The 24,818-nt window shown below is 41.1% G+C and overlaps 1 protein-coding gene across 1 annotated transcript in view; it reads left to right on the top strand.

Annotated features, from left to right (window-relative positions):
• The first annotated feature begins 1,517 nt into the window (after positions 1 to 1,517).
• IFT140 (intraflagellar transport 140) overlaps positions 1,518 to 24,818 on the top strand; it is a 78,738-nt gene continuing 55,437 nt past the window's right edge. The window contains exons 1-10 of the mRNA XM_021529630.4: positions 1,518 to 1,664; positions 2,780 to 3,001; positions 6,389 to 6,510; positions 7,170 to 7,312; positions 12,251 to 12,426; positions 15,458 to 15,549; positions 16,621 to 16,727; positions 17,870 to 18,018; positions 23,108 to 23,311; positions 23,678 to 23,750. Coding sequence (XP_021385305.1) covers positions 1,518 to 1,664; positions 2,780 to 3,001; positions 6,389 to 6,510; positions 7,170 to 7,312; positions 12,251 to 12,426; positions 15,458 to 15,549; positions 16,621 to 16,727; positions 17,870 to 18,018; positions 23,108 to 23,311; positions 23,678 to 23,750 — 1,435 coding nt within the window. The remainder of the gene's footprint in view (positions 1,665 to 2,779; positions 3,002 to 6,388; positions 6,511 to 7,169; positions 7,313 to 12,250; positions 12,427 to 15,457; positions 15,550 to 16,620; positions 16,728 to 17,869; positions 18,019 to 23,107; positions 23,312 to 23,677; positions 23,751 to 24,818) is intronic.

Here is a 24,818-nt window from a genome sequence, read left to right as displayed (position 1 = left end):
TGTGGGTTCTGAACTTATGGTTTACTTGCGCAGAAGAAGACATCTCTTCCCATTAAATGTCACAGAAGTCTTTTAAACGTTTCATGCTTGGGGTCTTATTTGTGTGTGTGTTTGTGTTGTGTTCTTGGGGGTTTTGTTTTGGTTTTCACTGGGTCTTGTCAGGGTTCTGTACCTGGAGAGGAGTCATCCCATGCACCAGTCCAGGCTGGGGGCTGCCCTGCTAGACAGCATCCCTGTGGAGAAGGACCTGGGGGTGCCAGCTGTTCTTGACCACTGCCCTGTGCCCTGGGGCCAAGGTGGTCGATGCTGGGGTGTGTGAGGAAAGGCATTGTCAGTGGGTTGGGAGGGGATCCTGCCCCTCTGTTCAGCCCTGGTGAGGCACATCTGGAGTACTGTGTCCAGTTCTGGGAGCTGGGCCTATTGAGCCTTGAGAAGAGATAGCTGAGAGGGGACCTCATCCCTGTCTGTCAGTGTCTGCAGGAAAAGTTCAGGAGAATGGACCAGGCTGTGCTCCACAGGGCTCAGCAATGGCACTAGAGGCATTGGGCCAAAACTGGAACACAGGAAGTTTCATCTAAATATGAGGGAGAATTTTACTGTGTGGGTGATTGAGCATTGAGTAGGCTGCCCCAGAGGGGATGTGAAGTCTCCCTCATTAGGGATATCCAGAATTGTTTGGACACAATCTTATGCAATGTGCTCTGGGAAGACCCTGCTTGAGCAGGGAGGTTAAAACAGGTGACCCACTGAACTCTATGACTCTGTGATTATTTGCTAGGAATTTGAGATGTTTTGCTCCAGCTGTTTTTCTTTTGAAACTGACCTTACTGGATCCCATGACACAAGTCCAAAGACCATTTCTGTGTATAAATTATTTCAGATTATTAGTAATGCCCTCTATTTCTGACTCACAACACTGAAAAGTGTTTCATTCTCATGTTCTTTTCTGTGCAACATCAGCACTTATTTTTTCATTCAAATGTTGGTAACAGTTCCAATGTAAATAGCAGATAGTGTGATTTCAACAGTACAAGCTCCAAGGTGGTAACAACTGTTGAAGCTTACTTTGAAAGCCCAGACATGAGACTTAACAACATAAAAGGGTTCAATCTGTACGTTAATTAGCATCTTTGGATATGAAGTACTGGAAGTAGCTTTCTGGTAAATACTGAGTTATTTCAGAGTCCATTGAAGCAGGCCAGCACAAACCACTGGTAAGAGACTGGTACCAGCCTATGCATACTGTGAATCTACAGTAGAGTATGAGGTTCAGTGTTTCTCCATTTTTTTAAAATGCCACTCTGACATTCTCATGTCTGTTGTAGTATGTGCAACAAGATGATGCTGTAGTTTTATTCCCCCCCTATGTTTTAAACATATATGTCACTATATATGGTACATAAATTCAATATATTATAGCATTGATGTAGTGTATCTGTATTATCTGCATAAGCAAACCTGATAGAAATGTTTGTTTTCCTTGTACAGGTGTGCAGTCTGAGATAGCTCCTATTTTTATGGCTGTGTACGTGGATCACCGAACAGATGCTCCTGATTCTGTTGCCTCCCCTTCCCATATAGCATGGCACCCACTTCATCCACTCCTGGCAGTTGCTTCCATCAGCACAGCATCTGGGGGCTGTGTGGATATCTACCTGGAACAGGTGAAAAATCATCAACTTTGCTTTTGCTCTTGATATAGAGTCACAGAATCAAAGGATGTTTTGGTTTGGAAGGGACCTTTAGGATCATCTTGTCCCAGCCACCTGCCATGTGCAGACACACCTACCATAGACCAGGTTGTTCCAGTCCCATCCAACCCGGCCTTAAAAACTTCCAGAGATGTGAGATGTGTGAGAAGTCACACAGCTTCTCTCAGCAGCCTTTATCATTGTCCTAATTTAAAACTTCACAGTTTTAATCTCTATTTTTGCAGGCTTATTTATCCTCCTGAAATGTCTCTGGGTTTTAATTACTGTCTATGTCCTGTGCTATATAGAACATAACAGATTCTTCAGCCACTCATTATATGTACTTTTAAAAAGATCTTCATAAATTAAATTGATCTTTCCTTTGAAATTTGATGTTTACAGTCTATAAGTCTTGTTTGTGATGGTTACTGATTTGCCTTTTGCTTCTCATAGTGTGAGAATTTCAGGCTTATATGTAAATGAACGTATGCTGCTGCTTTTTAACTCACTCTTAAGTGAATGGAACATACTAAGAAATGGAAATTGAACAAATGATTCCACCACCTCAAGACTGAACTGATTTTCTGCCTTTAAACAGATACTTCTTTTGCATACTCTAACTTTTACTTGAGAACCTTGTGTAAGACTTTGGTTTGCATAATTTTTAGGGAAGTAGCTCTAAAAGGTGCTAAGCAGCAGACTTACTGAAACTTCTAAGTCTCTTAATACAATAGTCTATAAAATGTGTACTTTACAATGTGTACTTTGAAAAATTGTTATCCAAGTTTAACAAATGGAAAAATAAATACTTAGAGATGGTAAATGTTTAACATGAAATATTCTTGCAAACTGTGCCTAAAGGAAGATCTGCCTTTAAGAATTGTTGAAGCATTAGATTATTTTATGTCCTTAGTGATGTGCTTTGTTATTTTTCAATAGCTGGAATTTCTTTTTACTTTGAAATGTACTTAAAGCCTTCTAATATCCTTTATATGGGAGAGAAAGCTTGATATTGACTGGGCTGTGAATTGGAGGGTTTGGCTACTGAGTTTCCACAGGACTGAGCTCACACTGACTTCTGTTTTCAGGGAGAACATGTGCCTGATTTCCATGTTGAGAGAAGCTTTCAGGTCACATTACTTGCCTGGCACCCTTCCAGACCCATTCTGGCATCAGGATGGGAGACAGGAGGAGTTCTGATACTGAACAAACAAGACAAGGAGCAGCACACTGTACCCTCAAATCACAATGCCAAAATCACAGTCCTGAGCTGGAATACAAGTGGTACCTGCCTTGTGTCTGGGGATGGGGTGAGTAGCTGAAATGCCATGTGGTTTTGATGTAGAACACAGTCTTGGAAGCTCTGAAATAGTATAGGATCATGGAATGGATATCCATGGGGAAGGGAGATTTGTGTGGGAGAGGAATTTCCTTTCTTTAGGTACAAATAAAAACTGTTAGGGAATAAAATCAAATCTCAGTAGTTTAAGTTTTGCTTAATATTATTCTACAATTAAGGAATATAATTTTTCTTTAAATAAAAATGTGTTGGATCTCAGTGAGTGCTGAGCATTTATGAAAGTTTAAGGCTATTTCATGGATGGAGTAATTGAGGTATAGACAATTTGATTTTTTTTGCTCCTGTCCATGTACGAATTTTATGGCAGACTCAAGAATAAAGCCTAGCTAGCTGTTGAGAAGCAAATTTCAGCTACAACATATTCATCCATACTGAGTGCAGAGCAGTGCTCACAGGAAACCCATGATAATCTCTCTTTTTCTGGTTTTATTAATGCATTAAAATTGTGTCAAATTGATTGTATTGGGAAATGTGACACTCTTATTTCTTGATGAGCTGGTTATCCTTTTACATAGTGAAGTGAGAAAGTAGCTATTGAATATTCAGAATTAAATATTCATAGAAGATTCTGATTTTGACAGTTCCTGAGTCAACCAATGAAGGAAAAAAGGATTTTTTTTTCCCCTGTATTTTCCCTGATACAAACTTGAGCTTGCCCAAAAATTTCAGTTCTGCTCTTACTTATATGTCAGAATTCTTACTGGGAAGAAAAAATTATTTTAATTCATTGTTTATAAAGTTCTGCTGCTGCATTTGACAGAAATGCAGAAATTCAAAATTAAGTAAAAAGAGAATTTGTCATCTTCTTTATTATAAAAGAGAAAGTTCTGCCCAGGCAAAAGATGGACCCATCTCAGTGTAGCTGAGGCCTTAGTCATAATGAGACAAATCATTGATGCAGACAGAGCTTACGTTTATGAACAAAATACTTTTCAAATTGATTTCAAACCAGTGTCACTGTGTCACTGGTCTGCAGCACAGATATACTCAATTTCCTACATATTTTCCAATAGTTTATATGTTTATCTTTAATATTTTTCCCATTAGGGTTTATATGTAGGAAACTTCCATTAGGCAAGTGCTGCCAGGATCGTGTTCTGCTCATATTAGAGGAAATTATTTAGAAAGAAGATAAATATTTGGATCCTGATTTTGTTTCTATTTCGCCCAGAGGGTGGTTGGACACTGGAAAGGCTCCCCAGGGAATGGTCAGGGCTGCAAGGCTTCCAGAGCTCCATGAGCCTTTGGACAAGCGCTTGGGCACAGGGTGGGATTGTTGGGTTGTCTGTGCAGGGCCAGGAGTTGGGCTTAATGATCTGTGTGAGTCACTTCCAACTGAGCATATTCTATGATTCTGTCGTCATTAGCATTTCTGTCATCATACATCTTGAAATGCAAGAAAACTGTTTGAAAATATCTTCATAAAGTTGGAATATGTTACTGTGAAAATCAGAAGCTCTTAATTTGTTTTAAGTAAAACTAACATGGTTTCCAGTTTTGATCACACAGAGGATCTAGGTGCTTTCTATAATGAAAGCCTATTTGTAAAGAAAATTGCTTTCATACCAAGGAACTAAAGCTTTGAGTTTTTAAAAAGTATTGGAACGTTACAGGATAGAATTAGAGAATATTTGTTTTGAAAGAACATTTAGATAGATGATAAGGTCAATGTCCTGTGTCCTTTAAAAATATAATTTGAAAACAGATGATTTCTGCATCCTTTCCAGTGAGACTTAGGAGAGATTGTGAGCCTTTTTTGTTTCCAATCTCATGTGCTCCAAACTAAGAATTGAGATTGCAAGTAGGCTATCTGGATACAGGCTGGAATATCTAGAAGGAGATGGAATGAAAGCAGCTTTAGAAAGCTGCAGGCTTTTCCTTCATCTTATCAATAGTGCAGGTGGTTTTAATTGGGATCCTTGGAAATTGGTGGCATATAAAGCTGACGAAGGAATGAGAGGAGAAACCAACAAGTTCATAGGATCCTGTGATTTCCAGAGGTAACTAGCAAACATTTTATGAACTGCAAGTGTCCTCTTGGGACAGGAGTACAGCAGTGTCACAGTTGCACAGCTGAGTGGCATTCTTTAAGCTGCAAGACACATTGCACTTAATAAATAGTTTTGGATGGTATAACTATTGCCATCTTACTGTTGAAAAGAAGTTAGAACTTTGAATCTTAGGGGAAAAAAAGGGATATGTTACTTTGGAAGGACTCGGCTGCATCTTGTGTGGCTTCTAGTTAGAATTGTGAATAAGTGACCACTGCTAACAGTCTTTCACTTCTAGGTAAAGGATGATACTTCATTGAAAACAATAAATTAAAATAGAGGAAATTCTCATGCCACTTTATTGTTGTCTATCTTAATGAAATAAAATGAGACTGAACTTAATATTGAAAATTGTTACTGTGTTTTTTCATGTTGTGCTTACATGGAAAGTTCCTAAATGCAATTTGGTTTCATAAGCACTAGCATAACAACAACAATAAATAATCATCTTAGCATTCCAACTGTGAGGATGTAGTGTAATTCAGTTTGCTGGAATTTGTCTCCATTCTTTCCAGTCACCAGGGATCTGTTGCTCCTGAGCTGGCACTGCAGGGTGTGAGTTATGTCAGCACCTGTGCCAGGCTCGAGGGCTGGCCTGTCTTAAGCACTGTTAATTAGCTAAACAGACTTCCTTTCCTTAGCATCTATGATTTTTCTAGTTACTAGGTTATTTTTCTAAAAGCAAGTTCTTGATTTTTCTATAAGTAAGTTCTTGAATGTCTGCTCTGAAAGAGGAGGAAAGCACCAGAAAATAAAGTTTTTTTGCACTTAGTCTTTCTGCATCCTGTGACTTTACATGTCTAATCATATAACCATGCTCATCTGCATCAATTTTGCATGCACTTACTGTGCATGTAAAAGGGGGATGCATATGCTCTGCTATCCTTTATTTCAATTGCTAAAAAATAAAAATAAGCTATCAGACTACTTGCAAGAAAAATTGTGGAAAGGACATTATCAAGACAAATATTTACATCTGCTACTTGCAGAAGAAAACCAAGACTGTTCCATTTAATTGCTCTGGCAGTGTGATTTAACTAAAAAAGGATAGGACTAACAAGCTATTTTTGGTTAATTTTATTTTAAGGGAGCAAATAATATTCTGTTAAATACAGCTTTGGTTCCCTGTGGCTTAGTTTTAAGTGGGAGTAATTGTATGTGTCAACTAAACAAAAGGAAGGGTGTTGCTCTGTCAATAAAACATTTATTTTTATGTGCAGTGATTAGCTTGAGTCTGAATTCTCATCTGTGTGCAAAGGGTAATGAATTAACTCGTCTTTTTCTAGCATGGTGTCTTGTTTCTGTGGAAAATGGACCATCGGGGCAGAGTCCAGGGTCCTGCCCTGGTTAAGCAGGAGTATGGGAAATGCTTGGGGCAGTGTGTCTTTCGGCCACCCCCTCCTAGCAAGTGAGTATTGGTCCCATCAGAACTCTGCTTTGCCTTGTTTCACAGAAAGAAAGTCCTACCCACAAATGAACTATTTTTAAATATATTAAAAATTGATCTTGTCCTAACTGCCCTATATTTCCAAGCTCTTCTTCCAGTCTGGTAGCTGGCTCTGTGTCCAGTGTGCAGTAGCTGGTATTCTTTCTCTTCTCCACATCTTCTGTTCATTGCTGTTGACTCTTCTGTCTCAGTTCTTCTAATTAGCAATATTGCTGATTGTGGAAAGCCATAAACACACTGGAAACACAATTATCATTATATTATTGTAAAAAATAATTAAATTAAAAGTCAATTCTTAAACATTATTATTTCTTTCCTGTCCAAGCAAGAAATAGGAAGCTGCTGTAGTGAAAAAGAAGAGTTTTCCTTGTCTGGGCTTTTCTGTTTCACATCTCTGAAAAAATAGTGATGTATTTTGAAAAAAAAAGGTGAAACTATGCAAATGAAAACTAATATAGAAATTTTGTTTTGTATCTTTTTGTGTTTGCCCTTTTTTTCAATCAGTGTATGAAACATCTTAGTTCTCTTTATGCAATAAGCTTTATTAACTGCTCATCCATTCTTTGAGACTGCAGCTACAGTTATGAAAAGAATTGGGAATGAAGTATATCTCTTTGCAGGGACTTTGGACAGTTGGCAAAAGCAGCTGTGAGTGGTGATGAGAAAGCCTTGGATATGTTTAACTGGAAGAAAGCTGGAGTAGGGTTGCCTCTGAAAACAGCAGTCCAGGAAGGACTCTCCTTCTTTATCACTTTGACAGATGGTAAGTGTAAAACCACTTTTCCATTTGGCTGGGAAGTTGTTTCCTTAGAGCTTCAAAATAGCTCAGTGCATGATATTGGAGTGTATTCATATATCCCTCATATTCATATATTCAATAGGGTAGAGTATTCTATAGGAGTTGTAGAATGTTTGGTAAGAAATGAATAAAACTACTGAAATCTTATCTTCAGGATGGTCGTGTTCACAAGGTCACTGACTGGGTTAGGTTCCTGAAGAAGTGTGTATGAGGAAAACAATCTCTAACATACAAGTGTAGATAAAATTAGCTTTTGTTCAAAGCTTCAAAATACTACATGTGTTGCGGGTTCTTTTGTCTATAAATAGGCAAATTCTGCTAAAACATATGTCTTAAATTCTCAACTTTCTTTTCACTTTTTTCTCATGCTTTGAAATGATGCTTCAGTCTTATGGAACAAAAAAAAAAAAGTCTGAGAATCTGTTTTGTTAGTTTGCTGCTGAAAATTGTTTCTTCTCTGCATTTTCTTCTTCCTTGCCTTTTACTCTTCCCTGTCTTTTCCTATCCTTTTTAGTTTTCTGAGTACTAGTTTGCTCTAAGCTAACTTTCTTCCCACCCCATTTTTTTTTTTGTGATGCAATCTCTCTGTAACTTGCTCTCTGAACTGGAGCCAGAATGTGTGTGAGAAGTTGCATAATGGGTGTTTCTGGTAGGTGATTCAAGTCCTCCTGTTGATTCAAGTGTTAACTGTTCTGAAAACGTTTCAGTTATGCTGGTTCTGCAGTTCCATTACAATTTGATTCAGTGTTGTACCAAAATTGATAACCCTTGTTTACACCAGTACAGTTTGCAGGAGTGGCATGGGCCAGCTGCGTGGTTGGTTTGCAGTGTATCTTCTTTCAATGTGTGAATACAAGCCTCTTTACTAGAAAGGTACCATTTAAATGGAAAATGGACGCAGGGTGTTTCATGAAGATTACAAGGAGTGAAGCTTTGAGAAGCTGTGCCCATTCCATCGTCATCTACAAAGTTGCTGTTGTGATGGCGCAGAGCCCCATCTAGTGACAGACTGTGTGTGCTGCGGGTGCTGTCCTTGGCTTGGGCGTGTGTCTCGGTTTGAGACAAGTTAGGATGAAACATCCTGAAAGGGGCGTCTCCTATGAAAAAAGGCAGGTTTGCAGCACACCCTCCTCCCATCAGACGAAAGGAATTTCTTGGAGAAAAGGGAAAAAAACCTGTTTATTTAACACACAGAGTGCATACAGGCACGGGAACAAGAATGAATAATGTTAGATACTAAAACCTGCTTGCTATGGTGAAAGCTGGTGCATTTTAGAGCCCTGCTTGGCTTCTCCCGAGGTCCAGTCCGTATGTCCCTGCAGCGTCCCCCCACCGGGCTGTGGCATGGGGCTCCTGGTGATGGTCCGGTTTTTTGGACGGAGCAAAGCTGAACAGTTCCAGAAGAAGAAGCCACAGTCCTGGGAAAAACTTCTTGCCTCAGCTAATGAAAAGAAGCTAGCTACAAGCAAAAGGTCTAACTCTCCTCTCTTGAGAAAGACCTGAGGGAGAATCTGTGTTTGAATACAAACTGCCAGAAGAATTCCCCCAGCTTCTCCCTTTTCTAGGACCTAGCTTAAAGTTACAGAACCTGTGTCTGGGCATAAAGCAAGCAATAGGGGTACAGCATTATAAAGTCACCTCAAGACAGCTTCCTTGTCATACTTCTGAAATTTCAATCGAATTATACTGTCTGACTGTTCCTTCTGAGCAGCCTCATTGCTTGAATGGGTTTGAGCATATGTATTTTGGACTCAGTTCCTAATTAGTAGTAATCTACCATAACTCCAAAATGTCCTGTGCAGGACTTGGGGGTGGTGAATGAGAGCTGGACATGCCCCAGCTGTCTGCGCTGGCACCCAGAAATTCCCTGTATGCTGGGCTGATCCCACAGTATGGGCAGCAGGGGAGGGGGGGAATTTTGCACCTCAGCCCCACTCAGTTGAGACCTCACTTGCAGAGTTGCCTCCAGCTCTGGGGTTCTCAATACAGGAATGGCATGGAGCCATTAGAATGAGTCCAGAGGAGGCTATGGAGATGCTTCATGGGCTGGAGCCCCTCTGCTCTGTAGCCAGGCTGGGAGAGCTTGGGGTGCTCACCTGGAGAGAAGGCTCCAGGGAGAGCTCAGAGCCCCTGCCAGGGTCTAAAGGGGCTCCAGGAGAGCTGGAGAGGGACTTTGGAGAGCCTGGAGGGACAGGACAGGGGAATGGCTTCCCACTGCCAGAGGATGTGGTTAGATGGGATATTGGGAAGGAATTGTTCACTGTGAGGGTGTGGAGGCCCTGGCACAGGGTGCCCAGGGAAGCTGTGGGCCCCTCGATCCCTGGGAGTATTCAAGGCCAGGCTGGATGGGACTTGGAGCAACCTGGACTAGAGGGACATGTCCCTGCCTGTGGCAAGAGGGTTAAAAAGACATTTGTTTTCAAAGTAATTTCAAACTCAAAATGTCCTGTGATTTAAGATGAGGATATCTATGCAGGGTTTTATTGCAGGGAGAAAATAAAGCAGTGGGACTGGACTTGGAATTTCTTTTTTTTATATAGCTGGAATGTGGGGGATGGTAATATATTTGCAAGAGTTTTGGAAATTTAAACATTCTTTTTAATCAGATCATATCTCTTACATTTTAGTGTGGATTCTTAATGTTCATTCTTATACACTTGTGTTCTCTGATTTCTGCTTTTGGGGGAAGATACTATTTAATTTAATAGGTTTTTTGATTTGTGGTGTAAAATGTTGCCCTTATATAATACTGTGATTTGCTAAGAAATTATGTGGATGTGGCTTGAGATCTGTCAGATTTTGATGACATTGGTTTGTGCTGGAATTCAAAATATCCCTCAGATGTTTTTGGAGGTTCCAGGCCTTGGTCAGAAGCATTTTAGACCCTGGCAGGCAGCTGGAAACAGCTGTGATTTTGAGTTTGAGCTATAGAATGAGTTACCAACTTTGAAGGTGGAACAAGCAGTCACAAAGGGTTAGATAGTATAGTAGAAGTAGTTACAAAGTAGAGGGGAAATTTTTTTAGTATTGTACAGGGGGGTTTTAGCACCTGTACAGGGGGGTTTTCACTTTGTACATGGGGGTCAGAAGTTCTAAGATGGAGGAAAGTGGGCTGATCCTGTTCTTCCTCCTTCTTTTTCCTTGCCTCCATGTTCTTGGTGATGCTGGCACTTATGGATTGGTTTAGAGTAGAAAAGCACCTTGTAACATAGGTAGTAGGTATTGGGGAAAAACTGTAAACATGGAACATGTAATAGATCATATAAAAGATAGCGGCAGCCCTGGGCGGGGGGAGAGAAGAAGACAGCAGACAGAGAGGATGTCAGGGTGTGTGTGTGCCTCTGCCTGGGCAGCTGATCTAACAGCCGCAGCCCGCGAAGACAATCTTTTAGATAACTAGTAATAAACTGCCTTGAGACCGAACAACAAGAGGCTGCGGAGTTTTTCTTTGGAAGCACGGGTTGGAGGAGAGACTTTACCACCACATGGAACCCCTGAACCAGGCCAGGGGTTCTGACAGGTTTGGGTGATTTTTGTAGTACCACCTGCAAGCACCTCTACTGCTTGTTGTAGGTTTCGCTGCCCAAACCCATGCATTCAATGGGCCAAGGCCAATTGTATGAGATTAAATAAGGCAAAATGCCATGTGCTGCACTTATGTGACAACAACCCCATGGAGTGCTCCAGGCTTCGGGCAGGGTGGCTGGAAAGTGCCCAGCAGGAAAGGCCTTGGGGATACTGGTGACAGCAGCTGAACCTGGGTCCAGGTGCAAGGTCAATGGCACCTGGCTTGGATCAGCCATAGTGTGGCCACAAGCCCAGCACAGAGACTATCCTCTGTGCTGGATGCTGTTAAAGCACCTTGATTCTGAGCCTCTCACAACAAGAAAGACCTTAACGGGCTAGAGTGTGTCCAGAGAAAGGAACAGAGCTGGAATAGGGTCTGGAGTACAAATCTGAAGGGGAGCAGCTGAGGGAGCTGTGGGAACTCAGCCTGGAGAAAAGGAGGCTCTGGGTGGGCATTCTGGCTCTGCACAACTCCCTGACAAGTGGCTGCAGGCAGATGGGTGTTTGGGCTCTGCTCCCAGGGAGCAAGGAACAGGACAAGGGGAAACAGCCTCAAGTTGTGCCAAGGGAGGGCAGACTGGAGGAAGGAATTTCTTCACAGGAAGGGTTGTAAAGTGTTGGAATGGGCTGCCCAGGGCAGGTGGAGTCATCATCCCAGGAAGTGTTCAAAAATAACTAGATGTGACACTTCATTATATGGTTATTTGGTATGGTACTACTTGATCAAAGGTTGAACTTGATGATTTTGGAGGTCTTTTCTAACCTTAATGATTCTGTGATTCTATGGTTATAGAGTAGTACAACTTAATGACATTATAATGGCTTTTAAAATGTTGATAGGTGCATTAGTTACTGATATCAGTGTTTTTAGAAAAACACTGTCCCATTTGCCAGTCAAATTATGGATTAAAGCTGAATTTGGTGCATGGTGCAGTGTTTCCTAAACAATGAAGAACTTCAGGTTCACAGTTTTCTGTCATCTAAACTCTGCTGTAAATTGAACCAATTTTTAGCTGCCATTCTTCTTTCACAGATTTTTTTCTAAGACTGAAGATTTCAGAAGCTATCATTCATACAGAAAGTTTACTTGCTGTTTAAAATTATTTAAAGTATTTCCCTTTGGATTTTCTAAATGAGGAAAAATATGCTTTGGTTTATTGCTCTGGTCAACTGTTGTACTCTCTATGCTGAGATGAACTAGAAAACAAAAGAATTTTTGTTATTTTTACATTTTAAGCACTTGAGGAATGTTTTATTAAGGTAGAAAGTATCAACTTTGGCTTTGTAGCTAAAAGCTGTAAACTATAATCTGTACCTTGTTTATTTGTTCTACAGGTGCTGTGCACTATGTGAATGAGAAAGGGAGGTCAAGGCAGGTATTATCTATGGACAGTCTGGTCCAAAAGCTCCTGTTGCTAGAGGAAAGAGATATTTTACTTGTAATAACAGAGACTCTGCAGTTGTCCTTACATGCAGTTTCTCCCGAGGGAGAGGCAGAAGAACTCATGAAGGTAAGAGTTATACTACAGGGTAAAGTTGCAATATTTATTCTTTGTAAGTTTTTTGTTTTTTGATTATCACTGTTTTGTTTTCAAATTAATCAACTCTCATATTTGTTTCTCAGATAATATGTTAATGAGGAAGCAAAAATAGCTTATCTAAAAGTGGAGTAGAATGATGAGTTACTGAACTTGGAAAGATGGTTTTCATCTTGTCTTTCTGTTTTTTCATAGTTCTTTTCATTTTGACTCTATCTTAATTCTTTTATGCTTACTTTCAGTTTCTTAGTGAGTTTGAGAAAAATCGGAAATTTCAATTGTCCTAGTTGCAGAGGTAGGCAGCTAAGATATTCTATACCACCTATATCATTGCTGTTTTCAGGGAGAAAATGCACACACCCCATAAGTGGGCACCATTCTGTCTTGCTGTCTCTCATGGAAAGGTTGTCGTCATCAGCCCTACAGACTCTTGTCTTCTGCTCCTGCCATCCACCCTCCTCCTTTTTCTCTGAGACAGAGCTGTGGGATATGGTGCTGAAAGGACAGCAGCAGAACACAGAACTGACATGTGCTGAATGGCAGCACCAGTGGGGAGACTGTGGGCAGGGGACAGGGAATGCTCCCAGTACAGCCAAAGGGAGCCCAGACAAGCCCATTCCTAAGCCAGGCAAAAAGGAGTGCAGCAGAATTTCAGGGAAGTGGCAGCAACCTGTAGGAGCTGTAGGATCAACCCCAAGTATGGGGGAGCAGTAGAAGAAATGGTGCAGGCACTTCTGTGGAACTGAGCCCAGCAAGGCTGCAATGTGACCCATCTTGGATGACCCATCTTTCGGGAGGGTCTGTTTGCCATTGTTGTTTGTCTTGGCCTGGGAGGGGCAGGAAGCTTCTTGCCATATTGCTTTTGTTTGCAACAGCATGTGGGAGCCTGGGGAAGTCACGTGGACGCAACCTATGGGGAGCATCCACCATTTTGGTTTTGGTCTCAGCAGCCACATAAAACTAAGGTTTTTGGCTGAAACACCTTCTGGTTTTGGATATTTTTTAAAATTCATATTGCTGTTGTTACTTTGTGTTATTCCATTGCTTTTTGCTTTCAGTAAATTATCTCGGTCCATAGTCTTTGCACATGTCCCTCCCTTACTAGAAGGGGCAGGAGAAGGACCGTGGCTTATTTGGCATTTAATTTTTTGCTGGTGTTAAGCCACCACATTTAATTGGTGCCAAATATAAGACTCAAGAGGACTGAAATAATTTTGATGTAAGCATTTGTGTTTTAGGTAGAGAGCTCTAGTGTTGCTTGTTCTGTTCATGTGGGTGTGATACCTAACCCTGCATATACTCTCGTATATGCACTATGTATCCACCACAGCAACCTGTTTCACAGTGATCTGGGAAGCATGCCCTCTTTGATATGTCTACTAGGTTTCTTCTGTCCGGTGTACACCATGTTAAGACTTAGGACAGAGAATTCTAGAGAAGCTGTCCAGAAACATATCCTGGGATGCATAGTCATTAGTGGTGTGGCATATGGGAGAAAATGGGCCAGCTTTTGAAAGAGTACTCTACTCCTGGTTCAGAAGTTCACCCCTGAACAACTACAGGGCCCTGATAAAGTGTTTGAAAGAGAATTGCTGTGGCAGTTCCGAAGAGGAGTGAAGTTATGGAATGTGCTGGACCCTGACTAGTATTTACTGGACACTGCTTGTTTCTACACAGCACCCTCAGAGGGAGGAGGAGGAGGAAAGCAAAGCAACAGGCACAATGGCCATTCAAACTGCAGGTTGTCCACAAGAACAACCTGTGGTAAGAGCAGTTGCCTGTATTCGAAGAAGAAATCCAAGACCAAATCAGTTCATGTAGTGAGTGATGAAAAGGAAACAGGGGCCTCACAACAGGAGGAAGAGGCAGGGCCAGAGATAATCACCCAAACCCTATCCTTGAGTGAGCTGTGAGACATGCAAAAAGATTTCAGCCTCCAATCAGGGGAGCCCCCGGTGACCTGGGTGCTCTGATGCTGGGCTACTGTGGTACGCAATATGGAATTAGACGATAGTGACTTTGCAACTGGGATCCATGTCATGGGATGCAAGTACTGACCAGGGCATTGGGAAAAGACCAGAAAGTCTCAGCCTCTGGACGCAGCTCCTATCAAATGTGAGGAAAACATTTCCTTGGAAAGATAACCTTTTAGTGCACTGAGACAAGTGGAACACTATGGAGCAAGGTATCTGGTACCTGAGAGAATTAGCTGTGTGGAAGATGATATTTTCAAATAATGAGAAATTTCCTACTAATCCAGACAACAGCTAGTGTTCACGAAACATATGGTGGAAATTCCTGCAGAGTGTGCTGGTGTCCTATGTCAGCTTATTGGGAGTGATGTCATGGAAAGAAGGAGAACAAAATGTGGACTATTTGGTTACCAAACCCTAGATACATGAAGAAACTATCTCCACCCCATTATGGGCCTGTGTCTCCTCAGTGGAAAGACTGACTGAGGACCTCCAGAAATTAAGAGAGGAAATTAAAAAGAAAATGTCTCACACCCTGCCCTGTGCTATTACAAAATGCTGCTTGTGGGTAGATCCCAAACCTTCACTTTTCTAAATTTTTTTTTTTTCTTTTTATCCAAGAGAGAAAAAGACTGGATACTTGTGTATTACAGTGGTGTCCACTTCTTACTGATCATTACTTATGTTTGACTAGAAGTAAAATCTGGAATTTCACATTTTAAAGGAATCTTTCTTATATTCTAAGAGAAGTTCTAGTGCAAGAGTAAAATACTGCTCCTTATCTACTTTATTAACCCACTACAAGGTTTCTTGTACTAAATTTATACACTGCAGTCTTGATGCATTTTATGGTGATCATTGTCAGAATCATCTGAATTCACTGTCTGAATATGTCTGTCAGAATTGACAGATAGGTCTAGTTATTTTCATATTTTTACATTTTAGCCAAAATGTGCAGTTCAGATGCTTAGTGTCCTTCAGCATGCTCCTCTGACCTTCTGCAAATGTATTTATTTGCTTATGGTTAACAGGTGAAGTTAAGTGGGAAGACTGGTCATTCTGCAGACATGATTCTAGTAGACCACAGCTTGGTTGTTACAGCATTAGGTGAGACAGTCATCAGGTAAGGATGAAAGTTGTTTTGGCTGCCCCTGAAAAGGGCCAGCTAAAAGGTACAGTCTGTAGTGAACTGAGTATTTTGCCGAAATGTTGGTTGGGTTTTTTTACCAATAATGAAAAACTCCCAATATTTTCTAATTTTGTTTGTAAAAATAAGTTGAGGAATGAAATGATTTTTTTTTTTTCTCAAGGACAGAAACTAATTTGGTATGGCTTGCTTTCTCTCTAGGTATTGTATATTGTCAAGGAAGTACTACCTACACTGTTCCTTCCTTGAGCTGTTATTGCTTTCATCTGAAAATAAATCCAGTTGGGGGTTTTGCATGAAAATACAGCCCCTTGGCCATTCTTGCCAATATTATTTTCTGATCCATAGAATACTCATGGCACCAGCAACCAGAAGAAAAAGTGTTTACTTTTCAGGACGGTTTTTTTACTGTAATATTAGACAAATATTTCAATTACTTCTTTCCCTAATCATTCAAAGTATGTTGCATTGCCATGCTGTTACGTTAATGTGTTCTGTAGTTTTACCTTTTTTTGCAATCTTGTCTTCCTTGTTTTTACTATGACCTGCTCTACCTATTCCTCTAACCTTTTGGGTGGGTGGGAGTGTTCCGTTAATATCAGTATTTCCCCTTATTGAGCCTGTCTGCGACTTTTGTTCATTTTGTGAGAATGCATTAAAGACCAAGTATCAAGAAGGATTAGCTTCATGGCAGTATTTAGTTCTAGAAAGTAAATCTGGAATCCATAGGACTACTGACTAACCCAGGAATATTCCTAAAATAGACAAGGAAACATAATTAGGGAGAAAGAAAATTGCAACTAGCCCTCACTTCTTTCATTTTCTTAAAGCTACACTTGCTTCTGACTTCTTTCTTCATAGGAGAATATCCCTAAACATGCTGCAGATGAAAAACTCAAAGGAAAAGGAAGGAGATTGTTAAAAAATTAAATCATCTAGGTATTGCGGATGTAGTAAACTAATGCCTTGTACAGCATCCTATTGACTGTGTTTGCAAGACACCTGGAAAGAAAAGTGTTCTTAACGCTCTTGTTTTGTGTGCCTTAGGTTCTGGGATTTGGATCAAGATGAGAACTATGTGCTCTCCCTAGATACGCAATTTGGCTTTGAGGGGGGAGAATGTATTAACTGTGTATCTTACTGCAGTGCTAAAGGTGAGAAATAACATGACAGCCTGTGATCTCTGGTCCTAAACCTTGTCAAACCTCAGCCTTCCATGCCCTGTAATAATTTCAGTATGTTTGTCTTCTGGCTGAGGATCTCAGTGGAAGTATGTGATGTTGAAGATCTTAGTTTGGTTCGAAAATATGCCTTGAAAGGTGCAGGGAAATCATTCGATACTCAACTACACTTGTACTCACTGTGGAGCTGTCTTGTGCATGAGCTGGATTCCCTTTGACATAGTACGCCTGGAGTGCACCTAATGCACTCCAATGTGTTTTGGGCATTCAGTCTACAAGCCTGCACTACAGCTAATGCAGAATAGAGCTTAGTGACATGTACTGTGTGTCTGCCAAGTCCTCACAACAAATCATTTCTACAGACCTGCTCCTGGGCACCACTTTTTTTGCTAGTGTAGCACAGCTGATATTTGCTGCAATAGTTTTCAGTGGTTGGTTGCTCAAAGTGACTACAAAACTAGCTATTTAAAAATAAACACAAGCCATTGGAGGAATGGCTGAGGTCACTTGGTTTGTTCATCCTAGAGAAGAGGAGACTGTGGGGCACATGCCTGGGGCAGATCCAACCTCTGGTTTTTATGAGCAGTGACAGGACCCAAGGGATCAGCCATAGCTGTGTCCAGCCAGGGGAGGGTTAGACTGTATATCAAAAGTTTGTCCCCCCAGAGGGTGGTCGGGCTCCCCAGGGAAATGGAGATGACCTCAAGGCTGCCAGAGGTAAAGAAGTGTTTGGACAACACTCTCAGACACGTGTTGGGATTGCTGGGACTGTTCTGTGCAGGGCCATGACCCTTGGGGACTCTTCCAGCTCAGGGTATTCAATAGTTCTATATTCTAAGAAAAGGTTACAATGAAGTAATTGTCTGATGCATTTAAAAAATCACCTCATCTGGTAGCTTAGATGTACCTTACCATGTGGAACTTCTCCCTTTGTTTCTCCAGAAAAGTTCTCTAGTATAGGACTAGGATGTTGGTTTGCAGTGAGGAGAGAAATGCTGCTGTTGGAAAGTGGCTTCTCAGTACCCGAGAACCAGAGTTTGCTGTCTGTTGCATTGTGTAATGTGGGTTTGTTTTGAAGCCCAATATGAAATGCCTGAAATGTTTGTGAATGGCAGGTATCTTGGCAGCTGGAACTAGCAAGGGGAGAGTAGCAATGTGGAAGAAAGCAGCAGGATCTCATCAGAGCACATGGACTTCAGAGGGCAAGGAGAAGTGGAAGTTCCAGGCATCTACAGAACTTGAAGGAAATGTCACTCAGATAAAAGTAAGAAAGGAAGGAGTTTCCTAGTAGACTTCACAAATCTTAGATGAATAGACCGTCTTTGTGAAACTGATGACCATGATCTCTATCATATGGGTATGTGTTCCAGCAGAGGCTGGTCCTCCTTCTAAGTAGGAGGAAAACCCCTGAGAATCAAATAACTTTTAAAATTGAAATGGCCAGAAATACTCCCTGTTTGTAGCTATTCTCTCCATCATGTGGCTCACTGGCAAAGCCTTTGGATTCAGCTCCTTGAAATTATTTTCTGGAAAAAAAGGATTATCAGGAATGTCAATTTGACTTAAATTTATTAAAAAAGGAAGAAAATCTGATTAAAATGAATTATTAGTTTTTTTCTATTTCTCACTTTTTTAATGTAAAGTTTCATCTCACTGGTAGTTGTAGAAATAAAAATATGGATTTACAACAAAATATTCTTTGGTGAGATGTGCCATCTAGAAAGGAATGCTATATATTTTAACATATTGTCTGTTAAACATCAGGATGCAGCATTTTTATTTATTTGGAATATTTTAATTTGTCACAATGAAGTTAAACTGTCATTCTATGCCTAATAATATTTTGATATGCACAGAAGAGAAATGCTGAGTATAACAATAGTAAATTTAAATTTAAAAAGTTTTATATTAATGAACAGCTTTTTTTTTTTTTTTTTGCCATCAGCATTCTGCTAAAAGTCAAAGCTTGTGCTTTAGGTTCTCCAACATCTTTGGCTATTGGGTTTTATACCATATTAGGTTTTTTCAATTTTTGAATGTTTCTGTTACACTTTACATCATTCTGTTGCTGTGCTTCATATGTGAGAACAATCCTCATTATTTTTTATAAGGAAAGAAAATCAAATGTATCTGGTGACTTTCAAGAGAAAGTAATTTTATATTTGCTATTCTGTTTTCTCTTAAGAGTGGAAAGTATTTTAAAAGCAATGGTATTTGCTTACTCTGTGTCGGTATAGAGTGAGGGCCTGTAGCACCATCCTTCTTACAAAGTTAAAACAGAAGTGCTGAGAAAATGGAGAATCCAAGTATTTTATTAATAAGCTTCAGTAACAAAAGATCCAGGATATAGGAAATAATGTGTGCTGTAAGTATCTCATACATCTCCTAATAGATAGAGGCGATTGTGTCAGCTTTCCCATTCAAGCCTTTCCAGGTAACAGGATATGGGCACTGTACAGAAATAGCGCATCCCCTGCAGCCCCTGTAACTACACTGAAGGAGAAATTGGTCATTGGGCTTTTTTAATTGTTTATTGCTTGTTCTGTTTTTAATACATTTTTTCTAGTAAAGAACTGTTATTCGTTTTCCCATATTTTTTCTTGGAAGTCCTCTAATTTTGAAGTTACAATAATTTGGAGGGAGGGGGGCAGTTTTCCATTCCAGGAAGGTTCCCACCTTCCTTGGCAGACACATGTCTTTTAAGCCAGGACATTAACTGGTGACCAGTGTGAGGCCCAAGGGCATTGAGAAGAAAGGGTGAAAGGAGAATACTAATTCTTGAGTGACCCATTTGTGTACTGGATGTGGAAGCCTTGTTGGGCAGCACAATGTGGTCTAGCCTACCCTGGTTTGATTGGCCTATGATCATGGCTATGTTTTTCCCATTTGCAGGTTATTATTCAAACATGAGTCCTATACCTAAGGCCATTGCGGCTGTTACCCTGTTTGTAGAATGGGTCAATAAGGTGAGGAATTCAGTGCTTGTATTCAGTGCTTGCTTCACTTCTTCTGAAATATGGGCACAAGGCTATATAACTATCACAGATGAAGTCTGTATCTTCAGGGTTTCCTTAATAATGCTACCTGTTCTGAGGAAGAAACACAGAGGGGAGTTTTCTCCCCCACTTCTCTGGGCCTACAGCAACAGCTTCTGAAGAGTTAAAATTTCCCTTAGAAGTTAAAGATACTGTATAATTTTTGATGTTATATTCAGTGAGGTCCATTCACCATTCAGAGACAGGGTGTAGCTGCCCCAAAACCTGCCACAGAGGACAGGGACACTGCCCAGCGGAGCCACTGCAGTCAGAGGGAGAGGTGGATAATGAAGTAGTGAAACAAACAGACAATACAAATGTCCAGGTTCCAGCTAAACCACAGGGGCAGCCACAGCCAGCAGCGGCAGTTGGCCCTTTGCAGTGAGGAAGGATAAAACCAATTTGGTATGCCTAGCTAATGATGATGCAGAACCAGGGCCCTCAAAACCAGCAGAGAAGCCAGAGCCTAAGATCATTACTGAGTCCCTATCATTTGACAGTCTCTGCAATCTGCAAAAAGACATTACATGATTGGGGGGGAGGCAAGGCTTTTTTGTCTTGGTTGATTCAAGTTTGGGACCTTATGCATATGGCATGCAACTTTGATGGTACCAAAGCAAGGCTTTTGGCATCCTTGCCCCAGGGTGTAGCCATTGAGCAGGCATTTGTGAGGGAGTCAGGACTCCTTTCTTTCTGAGAGTGGTTTCTAGCAAATGTAAGGAGAGGTTTGTTTACAGGGACAGACTGCAGGAGCACCATCATAAAAAGCCGTACAAGACCATGGAGGAAGGATCCAGTGCCTGAGAGAAATGGCAGTGTTGGAGATACTTCTTGGAAGGAATGGGCAACACAATAAATGACCCTAACGAGGTCAGGTGCACAGTACAAATTTAGTGGAGTCTGGCACATCAGGGTCCATCTGAATACTCCAGTTTAATGGCAAACATGCATCTCAGGGGCAACCAAGAGACAATGGGCTCTGTAGCAAGCAAACTTAGAAATTACAATAGGGTCCATGGCCTGATGCAGACCCACATCTCTGCTGTAGAGACATTGGTTGAGAGTCCAAAGGATGATAAAAAACTTGGAGAGATGTTTACCTGTGGCACCAATGCAAACCAGAGCCCTTGAAGTCAGAGCTAGATGTCCTCCAGACAGAGAGAGCGGGTATGCCTCACAAACTTATTATATTTCCTACTCAGCCATGGAGAAGACATGAGATGGTGGGACAGGAAACCTACCTGTGTCCTGGAACCCTGAATACAAGAACTAAAGGAGAAAGGAAAAGGCAAGTCAGTGAGATTAGTTCAGTGACAGTTTCCCATGGGCAAGTATCTGAGCCACTGGAAGGTACCTCCCATGTGTATTCACAAGAACTAGTATTAGAGAGATGCTGTCTCTAGCCAGGTAGGGGCACCAGGGGACAGCCATGTCTACTGGTCTGTGTGGATCCAGTGGCCTGGCACGTTAGACCCACACGAGTACAAGGCTTTAGTTGACACTGGTGCTCAATGTATGTTAATGCCACCGGGATGTCTGGGGTCATAAACAGTCTCCATTTCTGGGGTTACAGGGGATTCTCAAGAGCTGAGGGTGTTGGAAACTGAAGTGAGCGTGACTGGGAAGGACTGGCAGAAGCACCCCATTGTAACTGCCCAGATGCCCCATTTATTCTGGGCATTGACCACCTTAAGAACAGGTACTTCAGAGACCCAGGAGGACATTGATGGGCTTTTGGAATTGCTGCTGTGGAGACAGAAAGAACTAGGCAGCTAAACGCCTTGCCTGGACTCAGAAAATCCTTCTGTGGTTGGGACTTTAGAAGGTAGAAGAACAGCACCTCAACAGTGCATCACCAGCAGTACCAAACAAATCAAGATGCCATGATCTCTATTCAGAAGATGATCCATGAGCTGGAGACCCAAGGAGTGTTCAGCAAGGCCCACTTGCCCTTTGGCTCCATTTGGCCTGTGTGCAAGTCTGAAGGGGAATGGAGATTGACAGTGGACTATTGTGGCTCGAATGAAATTACACCATCACTGAGTGTTGCTGTACTGGATATGCTGGAGCTCCAGTACGAGCTGGAGTCCAAGGCAGTGACATACTCTGGCATTATTGACATTGCTAATGCGTTTTTCTCCATTCCTCTGGCAGCAGAGGGCAGGCTTCAGTTTGCTTTCACCTGGAGGGGCGTGCAGTACACCTGGAACTGACTGCCCCAGGGGTGGCAGCACAATCCCACCATCTGCCATGGACTGATCCAGGCTGCACTGAAGAAGGATATCCTGAACATCTGCAATACATTGGTGACATCATTGTGTGGAGGAACAAGGCAGCAGAATTCTTTGAGAAAGAAGAAAAGATCATCCGGATTCTCCTGAAATCTGGTTTTGTCATCCCAAAGACTATGGTCAAGGGACCTGCTCAAGAGATCCAGTTCCTAGGAGTGAAGCGGCAAGATAAATGGTGCCAGATAACCACCAAGGTCATCAAGATCACAGCAATGTCTCTTGCTGAGCAGCAAGAAGGAAACGGGACCTTGTTTTGGGGTGAATTGTCTAGGACATTGTGTCTGTATCCATATCTGCATGAATATATGTATATAATTAGGATAATGCCTGTATGTCTATAGCTAAAAAGTGTAAGTTGGTATGGGAAGTTCAATGTATTTCCCATGTTGGTATGGGAAAAAAAATTTGGGGTGGATAATGGTGGGGGTTAGGTTTTCTCCAAGGAATTGCTTCCCATTTGTTGTCTTCCTGAAGCCACCATTAACCCTGGGGAGGCTCAGGGCTCACATTGGAGCATCCCCTGGAGCCATGGCGGGGAGCCACTGCAGACCCTCTGTCTCACCCAGTGGTGCCCCCCTGTTGGTTGTGGTCATAACTACAACCAAGGGCAAATTGCTTGACTGGTGGGAAAACTTACAGGTTTTTTCTTTGTTGTTTTTTGCTTGTTTTATTTTATAGATATATATTTTCTAGTAAAGAACTGTTTGTTTTCCCATATTTTTTCCTGGAAGCCCTGTATTTTTAAAGTTATAATAATTTGGAGGGAGGGGGCCATCTTTCCATTCCAGGAAGGTTCCTGCCTTCCTTGGCAGACACATGTTTTTTAAACCAGGACACTGGGTAGCAAGCATAATAGTTTGAATCTGTCATATTTCCCAGTAATTCCTTATAGTTTGTAGATAGATAGTAGGATTTTGTATAAAAATATTTATTCTGTCTTTTCCCATGTTACTTCTCTAGGGACACTGCTGTGACAGTTCAAGACTAGAGGTGAAATTGTGTCTTTTTCTTTTCCCATTATGTACAGTGGGGGTCCCGAAAAAACCTTCTGGCAGTGAACAACATCAGCTCTGTGGTGATCCTCAGTGAACAGGCCATGTTGGCACATTTTCATCAGCAGGTGGCTGTGGTACAGGTGTCTCCCAACCTCTTCAATGTGATGATCTTCAGCACAGGAACCACTCACAGCCTTCGTCTTGATATGAATGCTAGTGGAGTCTTTGCTACTCAGGTTAATCAGGGTTTTTTTGTTGTTGTTGTTGATTTGCCAAATCAGTTGCCTGGTTGGGTTTATTGAGACCAAACTTCCTAAGTCTTTAAGATAAATATATTTTTTTTTAATATTCAAAATAGATTGTTATGAAGGTATTGTTGTAACAGTAGCAATGGTGCTGTGATGGAGCTGTTTTTTTGGTTTTTTTTTCTAAGATAGAGCAGGGACTCAGAAATGCTCTAGGGTGCTCACCAGAACCCAGAGGAACTAGTAATTGGTGGCTATTGTAGGGGAGTTCTTGCCTTGTTATTGCATTAATTCCTACATGCTTCCAAAAGGAACTAAAAGTATTTATTAATTCGGTGTTTTGTTTGTTCGTTTTAGGATGCTGTAGTATTCTGGAATGGGAAGCAAGTGGCTGTTTTTGAGTCCTCAGGAGATACCTTCAGAAGTGCAGGTAGGACTTAAAACATTGGTCAGAGTCTGAGTGCTTCTTTTCTTCCGGAGTTACATGTTCATTCATGGTAGCTGATCACTGTAAGCATAGGATCAAAGAATGGTTTGGGTTGGAAGGGACTTTAAAGCGCATCTTGCTCCAACCCCCCTGCCATGGGCCCTCAGGGCTAGAGAAAGCTTTTATCTGATGTAGTTAAATTACATTTTAGAGGGCCTTGCACAAAATATTGTGCGAGGCTAGAACTACTTCTTTTTATATTTTTTAATTGATTTGATCAAGAAGAGCATTTTTTCCTACTTTTGTAGCTGTGACTCCTGCTGCCTTTACAGATAAGACATGGCAATGACTATTGAACACTTTTCTACTTTGCTTGAGAGAAAGTGTAATCAAGGTTATGCAGCACTCACATAATAACTGGAAAGGAGGCTTTTTGTCCCAGGTCTGAAGAGAAGTTGTCCCATAAATTGATCTGTATAGTGCCAAGTAGAGTAAATTAGCTTTTTAAATTATTAATTATCCCTAAATATTTCTGCCTTGAGAAATAAGTGATGTAGAATTCTATCAATTCCATCTTAAATCTTGGGACTTGTCTTCTAAGAATCATTAAGTGTTTTCTGCTTGTCTATATTTACAGATATATTTTATAACTTTTCCATGCTGAATCATTGCTTTATTACCACCAAGGTCCTAACAATCTACACCACTTCTGAAGTTATTGCAGAGCCACTGTTCTGACATAGATTGTTATCCCTCTTCAGTAGCAGTTCACTAAAGTGGAAAAGTGAATTCTATTACCAGAACCTCACACTACACTTTTTTTTTTCTTTCACTCCCCATATCAACTCTTTGCCCTTCCTCTCTCACTTGTTTCCATGGACAGAGTGTACCAACGCCTGTTTATAATGGGAACCCTAGCTTTTAAATGTAGTGGCAGCATGGAAGAAGGCTAAACCACCAAGGAGTTGGGATTCAATAGTGACTGACAGATCAAAAAAGAGATTTGGTGCAAGATAGTGGAAATTGTGTGCTATAAGTTACTTTTTCTTTTTACTGAACATATTTATTGTA

Source organism: Lonchura striata, chromosome 14 (assembly GCF_050655825.1).
Source record: "Lonchura striata isolate lonStrDom1 chromosome 14, ASM5065582v1, whole genome shotgun sequence".
NCBI classification, from domain to species: Eukaryota; Metazoa; Chordata; class Aves; order Passeriformes; family Estrildidae; genus Lonchura; species Lonchura striata.
The sequence above is the reverse complement of the archived record's forward strand: the minus strand, read 5'-3'. Positions and strand labels throughout refer to the sequence as shown.